General features: G+C 51.1%; 7 protein-coding genes across 7 annotated transcripts; 4 read left to right on the top strand and 3 right to left on the bottom strand.

Moving 5' to 3' along the window:
• Positions 1-130: 130 nt before the first annotated feature.
• T069G_08554 (membrane-associating domain-containing protein) lies at positions 131-677 on the top strand (the record flags this gene model as incomplete). Its single annotated transcript, XM_056175764.1, has 2 exons — positions 131-209; positions 274-677. The coding sequence occupies 2 exons, from the start codon at positions 131-133 to the stop codon at positions 675-677; spliced, it is 483 nt and encodes a 160-aa protein (XP_056026713.1).
• A 1,527-nt stretch (positions 678-2,204) lies between these two features.
• Positions 2,205-4,060, top strand: T069G_08553 (cys/Met metabolism PLP-dependent enzyme domain-containing protein; the record flags this gene model as incomplete). The annotated part of the gene is made up of 7 exons (XM_056175763.1): positions 2,205-2,254; positions 2,478-2,532; positions 2,611-2,694; positions 2,757-3,116; positions 3,189-3,787; positions 3,848-3,911; positions 3,968-4,060. 7 exons carry the CDS (start codon positions 2,205-2,207, stop codon positions 4,058-4,060), a joined length of 1,305 nt encoding a protein of 434 aa, XP_056026712.1.
• A 731-nt stretch (positions 4,061-4,791) lies between these two features.
• T069G_08552 (uncharacterized protein) lies at positions 4,792-7,185 on the top strand (the record flags this gene model as incomplete). Its single annotated transcript, XM_056175762.1, has 4 exons — positions 4,792-4,925; positions 5,075-5,103; positions 5,164-5,265; positions 5,423-7,185. The coding sequence occupies 4 exons, from the start codon at positions 4,792-4,794 to the stop codon at positions 7,183-7,185; spliced, it is 2,028 nt and encodes a 675-aa protein (XP_056026711.1).
• A 326-nt stretch (positions 7,186-7,511) lies between these two features.
• T069G_08551 (uncharacterized protein) lies at positions 7,512-8,334 on the top strand (the record flags this gene model as incomplete). Its single annotated transcript, XM_056175761.1, has 3 exons — positions 7,512-7,926; positions 8,006-8,098; positions 8,177-8,334. 3 exons carry the CDS (start codon positions 7,512-7,514, stop codon positions 8,332-8,334), a joined length of 666 nt encoding a protein of 221 aa, XP_056026710.1.
• Positions 8,335-8,692: 358 nt separating this feature from the next.
• T069G_08550 (WW domain-containing protein) lies at positions 8,693-9,811 on the bottom strand (the record flags this gene model as incomplete). The annotated part of the gene is made up of 3 exons (XM_056175760.1): positions 8,693-8,763; positions 8,808-9,610; positions 9,714-9,811. The coding sequence occupies 3 exons, from the start codon at positions 9,809-9,811 to the stop codon at positions 8,693-8,695; spliced, it is 972 nt and encodes a 323-aa protein (XP_056026709.1).
• Positions 9,812-12,469: 2,658 nt separating this feature from the next.
• Positions 12,470-13,566, bottom strand: T069G_08549 (mitochondrial carrier protein domain-containing protein; the record flags this gene model as incomplete). The annotated part of the gene is made up of 3 exons (XM_056175759.1): positions 12,470-12,524; positions 12,596-13,268; positions 13,344-13,566. The coding sequence occupies 3 exons, from the start codon at positions 13,564-13,566 to the stop codon at positions 12,470-12,472; spliced, it is 951 nt and encodes a 316-aa protein (XP_056026708.1).
• A 2,020-nt stretch (positions 13,567-15,586) lies between these two features.
• T069G_08548 (uncharacterized protein) lies at positions 15,587-17,261 on the bottom strand (the record flags this gene model as incomplete). The annotated part of the gene is made up of 4 exons (XM_056175758.1): positions 15,587-15,885; positions 15,947-16,884; positions 16,973-17,037; positions 17,154-17,261. The coding sequence occupies 4 exons, from the start codon at positions 17,259-17,261 to the stop codon at positions 15,587-15,589; spliced, it is 1,410 nt and encodes a 469-aa protein (XP_056026707.1).
• Positions 17,262-19,480: the final 2,219 nt, after the last annotated feature.

The following is a 19,480-nucleotide window of genomic DNA, read 5'->3' as shown; positions in this document are numbered from 1 at the left end:
CGCAACCTCACGCTGCTACTCGATAGACTTGGTGCTAATAATAAATGAATTCCACGCCAACTTCTTCTTGGCAGTTCCTACTTCGCGACTCTCACCATTGTTCAATCTCTTCACATAACGGTCTTTTGCCATGTCGCAAACTCTCATCCTCTGCTTTCGGGCCTTTCAAGCCTTCGCGGCTGCTGCTGGTATCGGCTTGGCAGCATATGGTAAGCTTGCCACAATTGATTTGCTTCTCCAGTATCCTGTTGGCTCACTTTTGGCTCTTCGCAGTTGTGAATTGGCATCTCAGGGGCCCGCATCTCTCGACGCCACCCTCAATCAGCTTCATCCTCTTCTCTTCCATCTTCTCCGTCTTCTCCATCTTATACCTCGTTTTTGCGCCACGACTTGCCCCGAAGGTTACTCACCCAAAGATTTCCTTGGGCATTGAAGCCCTCAACTGCATCTTCTATTTTGCGGGATTCATTGCTGTGGCCGTCTGCCTGGGCGATCTGGCCTTTTGTACCGGCTCAGTCTGCATGGCAGGCCGTGGTACTGCGGTGCTTGCAGCGGCACAATTTAGCTTGTGGATGGGCTCTGCCATTATTGCAGCCAAAGCCATGGTCAGGGATGAGAGACGGACGAAGTTGCTTAGCAGGAGACGAAACACACAGAGGAACTTTGAGCGCGTTTGATCGGGTACGGAATACATACATATATTTGAGAATATTAATGGGAAGAGAGGGGGACTGTACGGGCTGCAGAGCGAGCGTACCTGGAGAGTGGCCTACTGGGCATATTGATCTCATGATGAGCATGGTTTATGACTACTATAGAGACATGGCGGCCGAATACATGTAGTATGCGAGTTTGATAGCACTGGCGGCAACTTGTAGTGAGGAATTTTCGGCAGTTGAAGGGGTCTTCTATTTCCCTGCTGATACTTGGTAATCATCATAATTGTGTCCATGAAATCCTCACACATGAAGAACGGGAATTATCGAAGTCATCGTGAAAACGCTTGAGACGCTGTTTGTGCCAGCTCATAGCAAAACTACTAGAGTGTTTAATAATCGAATGAGAGATAAGAAAGACAGAATACAGCAAAAGTGGAAATCATTAGCTGATAAGAGCACATGTCGTATATCGTGTAAATTACTCAGCAGCAGTCTACGATAGTTTGTCTCCATGGCCTTCCAACAAAGGTAAGTGATTTGCTAATCATGCAGCGATCCCGCGAATCACATTGTACATACAACTCGCAGTTCTGTCTATTGCGCCTTGTCTCCAGTCACACCAGTCACCAATTCTCGCTAATTTTCCTAATTCGCTGAAAGAGGCAATCGGGACTATTTGTATGCAATTTTCAACCGCTCTGGTTCATTGGCTGGCCGCAGGCTGGGGACTTCAAACGTGGTGCATGACGAGCTTCAGATGCGGTTAGTCAGAGTCGCTTTGAGACAACCACCTTTGTGACTTGACATGTTCGTATGTACAAGCAGTGCCGTGAATATGCGGGCAAAAGCTGTCTGGTATGGCAAGTAAAAGCCTCTTGTTTTGCTTTTAACTCCCAATGATCAGATCATGGCAGCTCTTTCGCCACACAAGACAAATTTGATGTTCTGGCTAAATCCGGGCTATAAGAGCCGGGCATGGGCCTTTTTGATGGATAGACAGATACTAGAGTGCGAAACCGGCCACGGCAGGAAACGAAACAGAGATTGATGAGGGGCTAAACGGGTTTTCCTTAGGTTAGGATTACATGTACGTGCAATTAATTAGCATCTACCCCTCCAAGAGGCCCTTTTTCTGTCCGCTGGTGAAATGACGCGAGAATTGGCGATTGCGTGCTCGGGACGGCTTCATGGGACCCCCACACTCACATTCACACTTCGGGGTCTGCATCGGTCGAGCGCAACTCGCGTCTACCATACAATCACCAGTATTACCCCGTAATGTACATAGCAAGGATTAATAGCAATCAATCATAGTAGTCACTTTTCATGTCTTACATCCAGTATCTAGTGGCTGGGCGGCTGGACCCCGAATAAGACGGCGGTGCTAGTGGAAGCTTGATATAAATATACTCGACCGCGCTCTTGTTGAGCCGAACTCCTGCTGCCCCCCCTTCGGCTCAATCTTTATTCCCGCGTCAGCTTTTTCTTTTTTCTTTTTCGTACCTTTTGTCAACATTTTTCTTGTTGCTTCAACTTTGATTCACAATGGCGGACAAGCTCAGCACCAACTTTGAGACACTCCAGCTTCACGCGGGGTAAGTTGACGTCAATCTTCAAGAGTCAATTCAACAAGCGCGGGGCAGTTTGCGCATCTGTCTTTGCGCTCAACTTGCTATTCGTTGCCTTGTAACAGAGCGCAGACTCACGATGTTGGGTTTCTGTGTCTATGTTTCAGACAATACAACATAAAGTCTTGAAAACTCAAGGCAACTGATCATCGAGAGAGCATCGCAATACTAATCTCATCTCATCTTCTAGACACTCCCCCGACTCGGCTACCAATGCCCGAGCCGTCCCCATCTATGCTACCACTGTGAGAATGAATCCGCGCTCATGACTCGAGCTAAAACATCGCCAATTCCTCGCAAGCTGACCACGTCCCGTGTTGCAGAGTTTCGCCTTCAACGACTCCGCCCACGGCGCGAGACTCTTTGGCCTCAAGGAGGAGGGCAACATCTACAGCCGTATTGGAAACGTGAGTAGCTGAGTTACCCCGAGTCTCTGACAAAACGGCATAAATACTCATGAGACTTCCAGCCCACCGTCGATGTCTTTGAGAAGCGGATAGCTGCTCTCGAAGGCGGTGTTGCCGCTCTGGCCACCTCCTCCGGCCAGGGTGCTCAGTTCATTGCCCTCACTGCCCTCGCCCAGGCCGGTGACAACATCGTCTCTACTTCCAACCTCTACGGCGGCACCTACAACCAGCTCAAGGTCACCTTCAAGCGCTTCGGCATCACCACCAAGTTTGTCACTGGCGACAAGCCCGAGGACATTGCCGCCGCCATCGATGACAACACCAAGGCTGTCTACCTCGAGAGCATCGGCAACCCCCGATACAACGTTCCCGACCTTGAGGCCATTGCCAAGGTTGCCCACGACAAGGGCGTTCCCCTCGTTGTAAGTAGCCACAACACAACAGCAATCAAGCCGTATCGTTGGAATACCGAAAACTGACGAGCAGTAAACTAGGTTGACAACACTTTTGGTGCCGGTGGATACTTTGTCCGCCCCATCGAGCACGGCGCCGACATCGTCGTTCACTCTGCTACCAAGTGGATCGGCGGCCACGGAACCACCATTGGAGGTGTCATCATTGACGCCGGCAAGTTTGACTGGGGCAAGAACGGCAAGCGATTCCCTCAGTTCATCGAGCCCTCCGAGGGCTACCACGGCCTCAAGTTCTGGGAGACCTTTGGCCCCGTCTCCTTCATTGTCCGCGCCAGAGTCGAGCTCATGCGAGACATTGGTGCCTCTCTCAACCCCTTCGCCGCCCAGCAGCTCATCCTCGGTATCGAGACTCTCAGCCTCCGTGCCGAGCGCCACGCCCAGAACGCTCTGGCCTTGGCCCGACACTTGGAGAAGAGCCCTAACGTCTCTTGGGTTTCTTACCCCGGCTTGGAGAGCCACGCTTACCACGAGACTGCTAAGAAGTATCTCAAGAGGGGCTTTGGAGGTGTCCTGAGCTTCGGTGTCAAGGGCGGCGGTTCTGCTGGCAGCAAGGTTGTCGATGGCTTCAAGCTGATCACCAACCTCGCCAACGTCGGTGATTCCAAGACCCTGGCCATCCAGTAAGTGTTTGAAAGTTACCTGGGAACTACCTAAAGATAGCTAACAGAAATCTCTCACAGCCCCTGGACGACCACTCACGAGCAGCTGAGTGAGGAGGAGAGAGTTAGCTCTGGTGTCACTGAGGTAAGCAGATTCACGACTGAATTCGCGCGAAATAAGCTGACTTGATGTTTCCCTAGGATCTCATCCGAATTTCCGTCGGTACTGAGCACATCGACGACATCATTGCCGACTTTGAACAGTCATTCAAGGCCGCTGGTCTCAGCAACTAAGTCCCCTTCCTGGTTTGATGTAAATAAGTAACAAGCAATGATGAACGAAATGAATCCACAAGTGTCGCGCGAATCATGACAACGGATAACGTATGATTACCGAGTTTCCCATCCGAAACTGGCGCTGCGGAGAAAAAAAGTGTAAAAAGAACGCGACGGGTGGCTTTTTATCTTTGGAACATGGGAAATAACGGGAGTCGGTGTCTGTCAAATCCAAAGCCGGAGAGCCATTACGCTTCTCGGTTATGAAATATTAGCGTTAACGCATTTAAAGCTCAAAGAGAACTTGAGATAGAGAGAGTTCACAATTCAGTCGTCGTTAAAAACAGTACTTTGTTTGTCCATCGTGACTTGATCTAGTTTTTGTGGCACCCCGAGCGTCATCTTGCTTCCCGCTTACTTAAACCCTGTTAGAGAGTTTTAATGAAAATAACGCATGCGCCACGCAGACGGCAGTTACAATTTCCATGCCAAAAGGTTCCCTTGCAGGAAAAAGCTTCGATTGGTCTGACGGCGGTAGATCTGAGTCGGTGTGTAATTACCTCAAGCCTTGAGGCCTCCGTTTAGAATAGCCGGATTTTAAGAGTTACTGTTACACATCCAGTGATACAGTATCACATGTCGAGAGTGTTAGCGTCTATTCCCTTCTGCTCTCTCATCGTAATTCTTTTCAATGACGAAACTTGGTTTTCATCAATTCCAACTCTCTCAGTTATTCAGCAAGAGGCAAGATGAACAGTGGTGACGATGCTTTAAGCGCAGCCATGCCTGACATTGATGAGGCTGTCGAGACCGAAGCGGATAGCTTTTTTGCTGATGAGAACCAGCCTTTACAGCCTCCAGACGTATTTACTTCTATCCATCGGTGAGTGCATGTTATAATGGAAGAGCCATTCAAGCCAACGAATAATTGCATTTGCATTCGTATCGCTGTTTTCTTATCATTCATCCTGGTTTATCAGCAATAAAGCTCTCCTTGTAAACGGCATGCTAATTGGTCAGTGCATGATCAAGCGTGCGAGCCCTCATCATTGCCAGCATTGGTAAGTCGAGTTGCGCTCATCATATATCAATCCTGCAGCAGTAGATTAACAATTCGATAGAGGATCCTTACACCCTTGACCAGTTGACAAGCCCACGGGTCAACACGCTCGTGGTTCGCCCATTAGTAGACAGGCTATATGACCCCGATGACATGTCCATAGGTCTGCTCACCTAACACCCTTCGCTCGTGCCATGTATTTGCAAGTCGCTGCGCCCCTGTTGGATCATATCAATATCCATGTTTCTGTATCTGAATAAAGACACATCTTCAAGAAAGAAATAAATCCGGATACCATGGCTCACATGATGGGGTGATAGTGTACTGCCTCCTAGCCAACCGTCTCCAGTTCCTCAAAGAGCAAACCGCCGCCAAACACCAAAGCGTCAGTAGCGCTCGAGCAACTCTCTGCGAAATCGTCGCCACCAAAATCCTCCGCAAGTTCCATGAAGTCAATTCCCCTGAAAAGGCGGGAAGCGCCGGCCTGCTCCGGCTAGCCAACGTCCTGGTGCAAGGCTTCGATCCCTTCTCCGGCGCCCCCGAAGACGTCGCCCGGGCCGGCAGATATACGCATTGGCCAGTCCAGGAGCGCGGCGGCAACGAGAGAAAGCTCACGGCGCTGGAGCTGGCCATCTTGTCAGAGAGCAAAACAATGATGAGTTCGCCGGCGTGTCTGCGAGTGGTGAATGCAGTGTACGAGGGGCTGGTCGTATACACGCCGATATCGTTCGTAGATATCCTCCCGGACCATTACAAGCATCACCCGGTATCGTTGTACGATCCGCGCAAGGCGCCGCTGCTGGACCACTACCGATTGATCGTCCCAAAGTGGAGGAGCTTGCTCGAGTCGATACAGTTCATGGTGTTGCTGGGGCTGTACATCTTGACCATGGTGAATCGAGGCAGCCCAAGCTCTCTGAAACTCTATGAGAGTCTGTTTGCCATTTATTCGCTGGGATGGATTCTCGACGAGTTTGCGGCCATCATCGAGCATGGATGGGCGGTCCACGCTCAAAAGACGTGGTCATTTCTGGACGTGACATTCACAGTCATCTTCTGTGCCTATCTTTTCGCACGAGTATATGATGTTATTATACCCGTTGCTCAAGATACAGGTGGCATAAACTCTGCGGCGCTACATATCCTGTGCGTTGCAGCTCCGGTACTGCTCACGCGGGTTGCCTTCAGCCTCATGCCAGACAACATCGTCTTCATCTCGATGCATGCCATGATGAAGGATTTTCTCGTGCTGACCTTTCTCACCCTGTGGTGCGTGGGAGGTTTCTTCCTGGCACTGCAGTGGCTCTTGATGACAGGCCAAGGCTCGGAGCCCAAGTGGTATACAGTCGCCAAATGGCTTCTGTGGATCTGGTTCGGACTCGACGGCACGGGCATCCAAGAGTCTGTGCAGTTCCATGTCGTCCTTGGCCCTGCCCTCATCGTAGCATTTGCATTCTTGGGCAACACGCTGTTCTTGACGATTTTGGTTGCCGTGTTGACCAACACTTTTTCGCGCATTGTGGCCGCTGAAGCTGCCGAGATTCAGTTCCGTCGAGCAGTACTCACCTTTGAATGTGTGAGGAGCGATGCCATCTTTGCGTATCCGCCTCCGTCCAACATTCTGGCGCTCATCTTTATGCTACCCCTAAAGTTTCTCGTCTCGGCACGCACATTTCACACCGTCCACGTCGCCATCGTCCGGGTTCTGAACTTTCCCATTCTATTATTTATCAGCCTGTATGAGCGCAATTTGTTCAAAGTTGGTGAATCAACTCGCAGCGTCAAGTCGAACCAACTGCTCAGATGGCGCTTCACCGGGTTTAACCCACATGGCGACATCGAAGCTGTCTTTGAAGCAGATCCACCAACAGATGCCGTGGATGAAGCTGGCGAGCTGGATGGGCTGAGTGAGCTCGGATTTACCGACGATGGCATATCGAGATCTTCAAGAGATATTAGGCGGCCAATGGTGTTTAGGCTAAGCAATTCGAAGAGCAGAGATGAGACATTGGAGATGCTGGGCAGAGGATGGAGTCCGGGGGCGGAAGGCATAGGACCATCTCAGGGAACTGGCGATTCATGATATTCTAATTTGTATGAAAGATGGAGATATAAAAAAACAAATATAAAATTGAATGAAGAAATAAATGCTGTAGGTATTCCAGACAACCTGGAAGGTCCACAGGAGCTCAAAGCTCAAAGATACATTGCTGTGGCGCTCAACCAATTGCAAGCCTCACAGCGCCTAGCTGCTCGCTGTTTTAGGTGGAGGAAACCAGTACTAAGCCACACACACATCCCGCACCAGCCACTCCATCAATCCCACCTCCAACTAGATAGGCCATCTGTTTTCCACCATCGTCATCCATCTTTCCCGTCCAAACATCCAAGCTAAATGCAACTCCCGCCATGGACTTGAGGATCCTCCTAAGCCTGGCCTTCGCCGCCCTCAGCGCCGCCCAGCTGACAATCACCGTCGGCCTGCCCGCCAAGCCGAACCCGTTCCTCCTCGGCCCCAGCACCCACGCCACGCTGTCCAGCCTGCACAAGCGCCTCGAGGCCCCTCTGACGACGGTCAACACCTTCAACTTCCACAACGTCACCGCCGACTCGTACCTGCTTGACGTGCACTGCGCCACCGAGGCTTTTCACCCGCTGCGGGTCGACGTCGGCGAGGATGGCGAGGTCAAGGCGTGGGAGACGTATCGTGGCAATGAGTGGGCGAACAAGGGCGAGGAGGTGCAGGTGAAGACCGAGGGCGGAGCGAGGGGCATCAGCGTCAAGGGTGCGGGATCCAAGATCTTCTTTGTGGAGAGGCCGGCGTGTAAGTCCCTGACAAGTCTTTTGCTCTGTAGGCTATATGGAGCTGGACTGATTGAACTGACTGATATGCTTTCGTATAGTTTCCGTGTTCAGCATCCTCAAGAACCCCATGATTCTCATGGGTCTGGTTACGATGGGCATTGTCTTTGGTATGCCATACCTAATGGACAACAGTACGTCTTTTTACACCTTCAACCCTTGATTCTATAGGATTGAGTCCTCTGTCTATGGACTGGCTAACATTGTGGCAGTGGACCCTGAGCTGCGCGCCGAGTTCGAAGAGCGACAAAAGGAGAACCCCATGAACGCCATCATGGGAAACGCTCAAGCTGGTCAAAACCCGCTTGGCAACTTCGATATGGCGGCCTACTTGGCAGGCTCAGGCAAAAAGGAGGGTGTGAAGAGGTGAAATGAGGCCTTAGTGGGAGGAACGTAGATAAGTGATGTGGTTTGGGAGATTGTACATCTATGCTTTATAATCCTTTTGATTTCAAGGCAGAGCTCTGAGGGACTTTGAATAATCTCAGTGCTTTTTTTATGTTGTATCATCAGCTTCATGCTTCATGTGATTGGCGTTATTCCGTAACGCCGTCCTCCTAATCCTAGCCAAAAACGACAATATCAAGTCTTTGTCTTGTGAATAGCTAAAAACAGACCAATCCGGCAAACAAACAAATTACCGCTCTTATTCTTTCCTCTAGCCACGCATCATATATATATAGGTATGAATGTTAACCAATACGCAGCTAGTTCGCCCAGTCCACTAATTAAAAGTCACCGCCACCATCATCGTATCCGTTGTCAAACCCATTGTCATATCCTTGGTCTGTGTCGACATCTGTTAGTCAAAATTCGCATCTTCACCAGGAGGAAATCACTCACCATAGCCGCGTTCATATCCTTCGTCTTCAAAGTGATCAATCGCGTCATCTATCAGCAGACCACCCACAACACCACCAGCTAGACCGAGGGCAGCTCCTCCGGCCAAACCGAGACCACCTCCGCTCTTCTTCGCAGGTTGCTGCTGCGGCTGCTGATAGCCATAGGCTGGCTGGCCGTAAGGGGCAGGAGGAGGAGCACCGTATCCGGGAGCATATCCGCCGCCATAGGCACCAGGAGCTCCTCCGTAGGGAGAAGGAGCCTGGCCATAAGGAGCCGGAGGGGCGCCGTATTGCTGCTGAGGAGGACCGTAGCCCCCGTAGCCGCCAGCGCCGGGGGCACCGGGGAAGCCGCCAGGAGACTTACCAGCGATCTTGCTGGTCAGCTTGCCCAAAAGACCTCTGGACTCGCCCTGTTGCTGCTGCGGCTGGGGTGTACCATACGGGCTGCTTTGCGGGGGAGGGTACGGGCTGGTGCTCTGCTGGCGGTACGAATCGGCAGCACCTCCAGAATAGTTGTTGTATCCGGGAGGGTTGGAAGAAGCGCTGCGAGCCCGGGCGTTTTCTTCGGCCTGCATCTTGGCTGCCAGGCGAGCATCCTCGTCTTCCTGCGCCTGCCTTGATGATGAGCCTCCAAAGTTGTTGCTCGAATCGCCATAAGGGTTCGTCTTGGCATCGGACGTGCGGGGAGCATTGTGGCCGTCGTAGCCAGGAGGAGGCCCGGAAGGCGGGGCGTCTCCGTCAGGGAAGACAGGGCTGGTGGGCTTGTCCCATTGGGACTTCTTGGTGTAGATGTTTACGTAGAACCTGAGAGAGGCGAGTGAGCTGAGGAATCACCGGGTTGGGAGGCTGAGAGAGTCTTCGTCGCGAAGAGCCAGATGTCGCATTATTAATGGATAGGCTAACATACCATTCTTTGTACTGGTCGTTCCACCGAGCGGCCCAACCAGCGGGAACTTCGGGGGCCTTGGGCGGCGGAGGCCCTGTGGGAGGAGCGTAATCGGACATGAAGAGTAGCTTTTGGCTATAGGAAGTCGAGAGGTTTGATGAGGAGGAGGAGGAGGTGAGAGAGTGAGCGAGGAGAGGAGGTGGTCGTTAAAGAGGAGGAGGGGTGGTTTAGCGTATGACCCCCCTGCTAACTGCTTCGGCGGCGACAACAGACGGGCCTTTTCGATGGCGAAATAGGAGATGTCAGGCAGTAATGTAGGTAGGTTTTGTTGCTCAGGCGAATAATAGATATCAACGGTCAATTATCCAACACTTCAAAGATGTCGTACAACGTCTCCCGAGCTTCCATGAAATCTTTATATATACTCGACACTTGATACTTGATTTGTACCTAACACATGCTGCCAAGCCCCCAAAAAGGTTCAGGTCCCCTAACGGATCCCCCACAGGCGGCCGCCAACCGCTACAGCAGTGGACAGACACTCGTGGAAGCTCGCTGGAATCGGAAAATGCGAGGCGCAGCAGGACCACGTATGTGCATTTACATGCGTGTATTACATGGTACCACATGCATGGTTTGGGTGCCGGCGATCCGGGCGAGCTCCTCTATATTGTAGCTCTGAATGTCCCCAAGAGACTTGGAGCTTTAGAGTTGGACAGCATTGTGTTGCTACCTAGTAGTTAAAACGACACTTGTTATATTCCGTACAGGTATTGATATCGCTACATTTGCTGCCCTAAACCATCATCACAGACAATTTTCTCTACACTTGACGCTCTTCTCTTCCCCTGCCAATCACTCTCCAAGCGCAGATCCCACCCCCCGCCATGCCACCGCAAGACAAGGAGGAAAATATTCCTCATGCTCCGTCCGGGTGACTAAACGAACCAACACCTGATGAACGAGCCTCGGCGCCTGGAAACCCCGACTCAGCCACATGGAGGTCCTCCTGCACTGCCACGAAATCCAGTTGGTCATTTTTTTTCGCCCTGGGAATTGCCACATTGTGGCTCAAGCGAAAAGGTTACGCCATTTCGAACATCTCTCAATTGAAGCTCATTTGACTTTCCCTCTTTCCCTTCTGTTTTGTCAAAAGCGGCCCTAGGAAATAAGAAATGCTGCATGCATAAACTATAAACTTTTAGCCAGCGACTTTAAGATATTCCGGCCATTAGGTAATCTGTCAGGAACGTCTCTCGTCGTTGGTACCTACCTAAGTTGTTGCAGCAATTCCAAATTCCCCCACCTGTTCAGTTCAGATAATTGCTTTGGAATCATTCATCTGTGAATATTCATGCTTTCAATAGCCAACTCAACCAATGATTTGGAACAAATTTGATATGAAGGAGATCTTGCCCGTTTGATAAGTGACTTCAGATCAACTCTAAAAAAAAAAAAAAAAAAAAAAAGCAAACTTCAATAGAAATATATACATGGAGCTTATACACTTCTGTGAATTTTTTCAGGCCTTGGGTGCATTTTAAAAATGCTGTGAAAAGCCAGGTTTCGAGACAGCTCAAAAATGCTGTGAAATGAGTTTTCAAGTCTCGAGTGAGGTTAAGAATGCTGTGGAAGGGCCTCGAGGAATGGAGTAGGTACTAGGCACCCAAAGAGTTGGAGTCAAAGAGACCTTCTCGGAAAGAAAAGGGGTCCACAGGTATGGTTGGTTGAAATAAAGAAGTACAGTAACCAAGTAATACGCAGGGGTTTCGTCTACCTACTATGTGATAAATTAGTTTCAAGTAGAAAGTATAGAGACTTATCCTTTCACGGCAGTAATACAGGGCTATCTAGTAGGAAGAAGTATAGATACATGAATCTTTTGTGAGTCTTCGGATTCGTCAACCACCCAACGTATCGCCAATCCGTATATTGGTTTACAAAAAGCATGTAGATACTGTCTCCGTAATATATTCGTACATCTCAACCATCGTCACGATACAACGCCTATATCGGACAACACAGACCCGGATACTCGGATTTTATATACATCCCACATCGGAATAAATCTTCTCCTCCGAGAACCCTCAAATCCCTTCTCATCAGATTAATATTCATTACCAATATCAACACCTTAACATGATAACGCTGATGTTCCAGCCGAGCTATTCACCAGTCCAATCTCTAAATAGGAATTATCCCGAGCCACTGCTCGGGGCTGCCTCCGGTGTCCGACGCCGGTCTCCGCATCTCCGTCAGATGTCAGCCGAATACCTACCGACGACTACACGATGAATCCCGTACGTAGATCAGAAACGTGGGGATGGCCCACCAGACAGTCGCTGATATGCGGAGTAATGGCGTAGAGGCACCTCGCTTGAAGATGGACATGGAACAGACCCATGTAAATAATAGGCATTGAACGAACGATGGACTTTGTGTGTTCGCCAGTAATCACCAACGTGTATTCATTCATTTCCACTCGGCAGATATTTCCTCCAGAGCAGATCTATAATAAAAGTAGTGGTGCATATAAATCAACACACACACGATTTCTGAATAACAAATCTCTAAACAAGAGGGCGGTTGTCCTCTTTATGAAGAGAGGTAGTAAAAAAGAACATAAAACGAGTAGACCAACTCGAGAGACGCAATCTCAACAAGTCCGCCGTTGAAGATTATTCCCACCACCGTCATTTCATCATTTGCGTGTAAATAAGAACCCAAATCTTGAAAACATTCATTACCAATCATCGAGCCCTGTTCCCAAACGCCGTCTAATGCTTAGCCGTGACCTGATCGCCGGTCAATTTCTCCACGTAAGTTTTAGCCCTATTTGACATGTAGAGTTAGCAAACTGTGGTGTGTAAAGCGTATCTGTTGGGGGAAAGGGAACTACTCACATATCTCCAACAGCAACCATGCAAATCGTCTGCCAAACGCCGAGACCAATTCGAGGAGTAACACCTCGGTAGAGACCCTTGATACCATTGTTCGAGTAAATGTAGCGGAAAGTGTTGCCGACCGTCATCTTCTTGGGTCGGTTGGGGTCGTCCTTCTTGCTCTGCATCTCGACACGGATGACCTCGATGGGCTGGTTCCAGGCGCTGAGACCACCACCGAGAGCGCTAGCAAGAATCTTCTCCCCGGGAGAGAGCTTGTCGCTCTGCTGCTTGCCCGTGGCCGAGCGGATCCAGCCCTCGGCCAGTCGGCTGAGACCGAAACGAGATCCCCAGTTGGTCATCTGTCGGATGGCGACAGCGTTGACACCCTTGTTGATGCCGCGGATGCCCTCCTTGCGGTAAATGTCCATGAAGGTCGCGAAGGTGGACTGGGGCTTGACGCCGGCGGCAGCCATCTTGTGCTGGGTGATCTCGACCGTCTTCATGCAGGTGCAGAAACCCATGGTGGCGTAGGCCTGGGCAACACCACCAGTGATGCCGCCAAGAATGCCACCGCCAAACTCAGAAGCACCCATGTAGCGAGCGTAGTACTCGGCCTCGGAGGCAACGAAGAGCAGCACCGCGCCCTTGGTGGAAGCCTCGATCCAGGCCCAGGGAATGAGACCCTGGTAGACTATCGAAGAAACAAAAGAGATTAGCCCATCTTTCAGCTTTCAAAAGAGAGAGTTGCGGTCGTTTTTTGACTTACAGCCGAGAGGACCACCTCGACCCCAGATACGACCCAAAGCCGTGGAGAAGCCATCGCCACGGTTGGCAGCCATGGTGGTCTTGACGACCTCGAGGGGCTGGCCCAGAGTGGTGACCTCGAACATGTTGAGACCGGCGCCCAGCAGCAGGTTGGAGAACTTGATGGGCTTCTTCTCCAAGTGCGGCTTCTCCGCGATGGGAGCTTCGATAGCGGCGGCGACCATGACTTCTGGATGGTTTTTCTGAAAGGGGCCCTGACCAAGGGAATAGGGTGCTTCTTCGCAAGGGGGCGTTTGGAGATGTTTGGAAAGTTTGCAGAGAGGAGAGGGGAGAGAGAAGAGAAGGCGGAAAAGGGGGGGTTTGTTGAGGCTTTGGTACTTGTACTTGCTGCTAACAGCTCCTAGAACAGAGCCGGATTGCGCGCGACAAGGCTTAGCTGGCTGACTAAGGAGGATGCGTCGAACGGGATCGGAGGGAATGCGAACAAAACAGATAAGCGGTCTTCGGAAGGGAGGTCAGCAAAGTTCGGCCAGGATAGGAACCGGGCCGAGGACCGATTTGACTTGGCTGGCTGGCTGTTTGGGGCCCCCAATCCGTGATTGTCCGAATGCCTGTGCCTGTGCCTGTGCTGGTGCTGGTGCTGCGCTGGCTGGTAGGTACAGTACGGGGAAATACATGTGCCTAGGTACGAGGGACTGCGGCAGTTGGGCTTTTACACGTGCTTTTTGGGGGGGAAAGTTGGGGATACCTGGCCCTCCGATTTGCGATGTTGGAGGGGTCAAGTATTAAAACACCCGACAGCTGCAATTGCAATTGCATCCATACTTGCAGCACGAATTGGCCATCTACAGTGCAGTGCAGTGCAGTAGGGGTATCGAGTGAGACTTGCGATATCTCTATCCTGTCTCGTCGCACCTATCAAGCCTCCCGGCGCATTACACGTTCCCTCCATTGGATTTTCTACTTGTAAGCAGGGCTCATGCACAATCACATGTGTGCTTACTTGCACAGGGCCCCGGATCCGTATTACTGCTCCCAATTAGCTGTAATCAGCCAAATTCCTACAATCCATACTATTCGCAGTACACAGCAACAGACCATCCTAAAGAAAGGAGTAAAAGAAAATAAAACTTTTTACCCATTCCTCCAAATTTGTCTGTTGTATGTATTGCCTATTTTTTTGCTGAGACTTTTCATCTGCCTCTGGTGGGGTCTGGCCCGCGTGGCGCAAAAGCCCACTAACTTCGGATTCGGCCACCCAAAAAAATACTCAACAATGTTTGCGATTGTTGAGCTGGGCCAGCCCAAAGATCCATAAGAAAAAGCACTGCTGCAAACATCAATTTTTGGTTGGTTTGCGTGCCCAGGAACATACTTTGATGCTAGCTAGCCGCACGCAAAATCCCCACCAGTCGAATACGAATAAGAAGAAGCGCATGTCCCGTCTCGGCGCACTGCGGGCCACCCATTGGGCACTGCGGGCCGCCTATTTGCGATGCCCAGCCCGCGACGGACTGCCAATTCGTTGAGCTAAGAGCCAAGCAAGGTCTCAAATTTTGTTCAACAACATGGCTGTTTGAGCAATGCTGCATGTACCTGGAGATACCCAAGATAACGCGTCTCATCATGCAGATGGATCCTGGGACTCATGTATTGACATGTTGCTGGCACTAACAAGGTCCGGGGTCTCTATCGCTACCGGTTGGGCGTTTCGTTCTCCGCCCTCCGCGCTCCATCCCTCGTAGAGGCATGTAGGAGTAATAATACTCCGTGCTCGTGCAAGTGCTTCCTAGAAAATCGCCGAATGCTTCATCTGCGCCGTTGTCACGGCAAATCAACAATGGTAGATGCCAAGGGTAGACCTCAGTATTCTTATTTGGTTCGTACTCGTAGCATTGGTGACCGTAATCGTAATGCCATCCACACCCTGCCCTGCCAGCCTTACACAGCCGTTATCAGTGAACCCAGAATACACGTCATTCACAACAGCAAAGGTCCTCATGAGTTCATCTTGTCTCATTACATCAATTGGAAACTAAACAGTTCCGTATATTGTACAATTAAGCGCCGTTCTGGCCGTCGCTGTGTCATCCACAGACTGTCTATATCCTAGTCGACTGTCAAGCCTGCCGAATAGGCTTCAATCTCCCAACTTTTTTTTCCCTATTGCAATGCCCTCCAAGAAAAAAAAAACACTCCATCTATCACACCAATTTTGTGCTTCACTGTCCTAGACGTAATCCCTTACAGCTTCTTGACAAGCTCAGCCCACTTGTCGGTGGAGAAGGACTTGGGGCGCTCGATGGGGGCACCGACAGCTCGGTCAATGATCAGCTGGGGAAGGACACCAATAGCACGAGAAACACCGAAGAGGACGGTGTAGTAGTTGGCCTCGGTCAGACCGTAGTACTGGAGCAGGACACCGGAGTGAGCGTCGACGTTGGGGTAAGGGTTCTTGGTCTTGCCGTGCTCAGTCAGGACACCAGGGGCAATCTTGTAAACCTGGCTGACGAGCTGGAACATGGGGTCGTTGGGCATCTTGGCTGTAAGGGAATTAGCTTTTCAACTTCTTTTTCCAACGTATCAGATACCTCTTCAACATACCTTGAGCGAAAGTGCGCTGAGCAGTGTAACGGGGGTCGGTCTTGCGGAGGACGGCGTGGCCGTAACCGGGAACGACACGGCCGGCGTTGAGGGTAGACCAGAGGTAGTCGGTGATGGCCTTGTCGCTGAGGTCGTCACCAATAGCCTTCTTCATCTCGGTCAACCAGTTGAGCACCTCCTGGTTGGCAAGGCCGTGCAGGGGACCGGCAAGACCGTTGAGACCAGCAGCCAGGGACAGGAAGGGAGAGCTGAGAGCGCTGCCAACCAGGTGGGTGGTGTGGGCGCTGACGTTGCCACCCTCGTGGTCGGTGTGGATGGTCAGGTACAGACGCAGGAGCTCAACAAAGTCCTCGTTCTCGCCGAATCCGAGCTGGTTGGCGAAGTTGAAGGAGTAGTCCTTGTCCTTCTGGATGGCAGCGACCTTTCCGCCCTTGAAGACGTTCTGGTAGATGCGGGAAGCAATGTTGGGCAGCTTGGCAATGAGGTCCATGGAATCCTCATAGGTGTAGTGCCAGTACTCCTTCTTGTTGATACCCTTGGCGTAGGCCTTGGCGAAGGAAGAGGTGTGCTCGAGAGCAGTGACGGCCAGAGAGAACTGGGCCATGGGGTGCAGGTCGGTAGGGCAGTGGTCGATGAGCTCCTCGACGAACTTGGGGATATCGGAGCGGGCAGCCCACTCGGCGGACAGATCGCGGACCTGCTGCTCGGTAGGGACCTCACCGGTCAGAAGGAGCCAGAAGAGGCCTTCAGGGAGAGGCTCCTTGCCACCGGGAGCCTTGGGGAGGATCTCCTGGCACTCAGGGATGGTCTTTCCACGGAATCGGATACCCTCCTCGGCGTCGAGAACGGAACCCTCCCAGACGAGGGACTTGATGCCACGGGCACCGCCATAGACCTGGTCGAGGGTGACCTTGTCGACGACCTTGGAACCGTGCTCCCTAAGAAGAGAGGGAATAATGTTAGCAATGCGAAGACAAGCAACTACCGGAGACGGCGGCTCTGCTGAGGCTATTGGGCTTCACTTACTTTCGGAGGGTCTTGATCTGCTCAATCTTCTCGGGGAGAAGCTCGGCGAAGCGGTCCTTGAGGGACTACACGGCGCAAGACAGTCAGCTTCCATTCAACCTATTTCGTTTCTTTTTTTTTCTTTCCAATCCCGTCTTCCTGAAGCTTCGGGGACCAGAGCAAAAACCGCGATGTTTCTTACCTGAGCCTTGGCGGAGTAGCAGCGGGTGGCGTTGAAAGCCGTGGCCCGGGCAGGGGCTCGCAATGAAGCCCTCAGGGCAGAGTTGCTGAGACGGGTGACGGAAGCCATTGTAAGAATACTTGGGTATAGAGGGAATAGAGGCAGAAAAGAGGATACGGCGGATGGGGGGTGGCAGAGGTTATAAAAAGCGCAATGCTTCCGTTACCACGGCAGGAAAAAAAAATTAGGCCGGCGGTTCCTAGCAGCCTCGGAGGCTTGACAAGGTGCAACTTGGCTACTAAGGCATGGGACCCTCTGTTGACCTTAGCTCGAAACTGGATAAGCATGCAGGGCAAAAGTTACATCACCGGCCAGCTCCTCTGCGCTCCAGCAAAGTACGGGTACTCGTAGGGCAGCGAAAAGTACCTCCGTGCTGCGGCCGAGAGTGCGGCGGGCGGCTGTAGCCTCTGGTCAACGCAACAAGAACGGACATCTCGCTCCCCCACCATCCGACACTAAAACTCCCCCAACCATCTCCATCTCCCCGACAAGAGGCCAGATGGCCCGGAAATCAATCTGAACCTCGGAAAAAACGCAGTCAGATTGCCTAATCGAGTAGTCCCAAGAGCTGTATGAAGGAGAATCACGAGCACATGTGGATGAAGTACAGCATACAGAGGAGGCTGAGAGACATTTTCTTTCCTCCCTAGATTTTAACGACATTGGTTTCTGAAGAAGAGGCCCTCAAACAGACTACTAATATATCCAATTCATGATAGATCGAGGCGGTCAGCCTCCCTCTGTAAATCATTGGCTCCTAGTAGCGAGTGAAAAATGACGAGATTGTGACGGCCTGTACTCCGTATGCAGTGCATCTGAAGCGCCTCCAATTATTAGAGTACACGACCGCTCAGCAGCGATGCGCATAGATAACCCGCAAGCTGAACTGTAATTGGCGGAGAGTCTCTTTCAAGCCCTTCCAAGCACAACATCTACGAAGCTTTATGTATTTTCCCCTCGTGCCCCCTGCGATGAAGTCGTTTCACTTTGCGATAATTATCAGATCAAATTCTTTACCGCAACCGAATAGCCGTCCGTGTAAGTCGATGCTCCCTTCTGCCGGAAAGGCCAAGACGTCATGTGATGAACAAGCCGTTCCGGGCTGCCGACGAATCCCTTTCCGCCGTAGAGCGTAGAGCAGAAATAGGTAGCCTCTCCAAATGTCATGACATAAGTGCGTCATCGTCATCGCCAGGCTAGATTCATCGTGAGCACCTACACAAAGAAAACATCACGCCCACAGCTCTTTGTTCAGGACAATAGAGCAGAATCCTATGGAGCCTTTGACCACAGTACAGTACGGATAAACCTCGCTTCGCCTCCTGCTCATTTCCAGAAAGGAAAAATTTTGCATTGAGCACAAAGCAAGAAAAAAGTGAAAAGCAAACATTGTTCGGTACGTACCAATTTTGGTAGCCTGACCCGAGTAAGGGAAAGAGAAAATACACTTGCAGCCCTATCAAAGAATACTTCTGCGCCAACGTAATTTTATCCATCATACAAGTACTGTTCCTTAGTCATTCAAGTACCGTCTCATCAGGCATGACCCGTATTAGGCCCAAAAAGTCACGCCCAAACGCGGCAAGCTGCAAAGTTTCAGTAGCGGGCTTTGTTCCCTGCTAAATCTCTCGCGACCCGCCCCTCTTCCCTCCTTTCAATTTCTCCTCCTACATCTCCATCGCCACCCAAAAAAGGTCTGCGAGCCTCCCGCTTCAGATTCTTCTTCCATCATCTCGCGCTTCCTTTGAATCGTATTCTCGCATCAACATCCCCTCTAGGCCGACCGAAAAGAAAACAAATAATCCTTTTAGACAGGCTTGTGGGCATTTCGCCTCCAGCCCCTGTGATATACTCGCGTGTGCGCAGCTCCATTGCGGCAGTAGAAGACTTTTTTTCTTTTCTCCTCGCGCGCTTCATCAGTCACCGCGTACATCGTACTTTTGAGATTTGGTTTACTTCGTACAAACGATCGGAAATCTCCTGCTTCGTACAGTGTCGCGTCGTTTATTGTAACACAAGGCCTTTGATCGATAGTACTTGGGAGGAGAGGCAGCATAGACATCAGCCGTACGACTTGTTTTGACTGAGAATCTCCTCACACCAAGTGATTCACCGGACCAGCCAAAGAAAAGAAGATTAAAAGACAGCTTGTTTTTCTTTTGTCTGCATCACGTCCCAAAAAGAAGGGTTCATCGTACACTAGCACCGACTAAATCTTGCTGAGACTCTGCCGCGGAGGATCTGTTGGAACAAGACAAAGAATTTGCTTCCAGCCCCAGGTCCCAACC

This window comes from Trichoderma breve, chromosome 5 (genome assembly GCF_028502605.1).
Source record: "Trichoderma breve strain T069 chromosome 5, whole genome shotgun sequence".
Classification (NCBI taxonomy): domain Eukaryota; kingdom Fungi; phylum Ascomycota; class Sordariomycetes; order Hypocreales; family Hypocreaceae; genus Trichoderma; species Trichoderma breve.
This window is presented reverse-complemented; position numbering and strand designations above follow the sequence as displayed.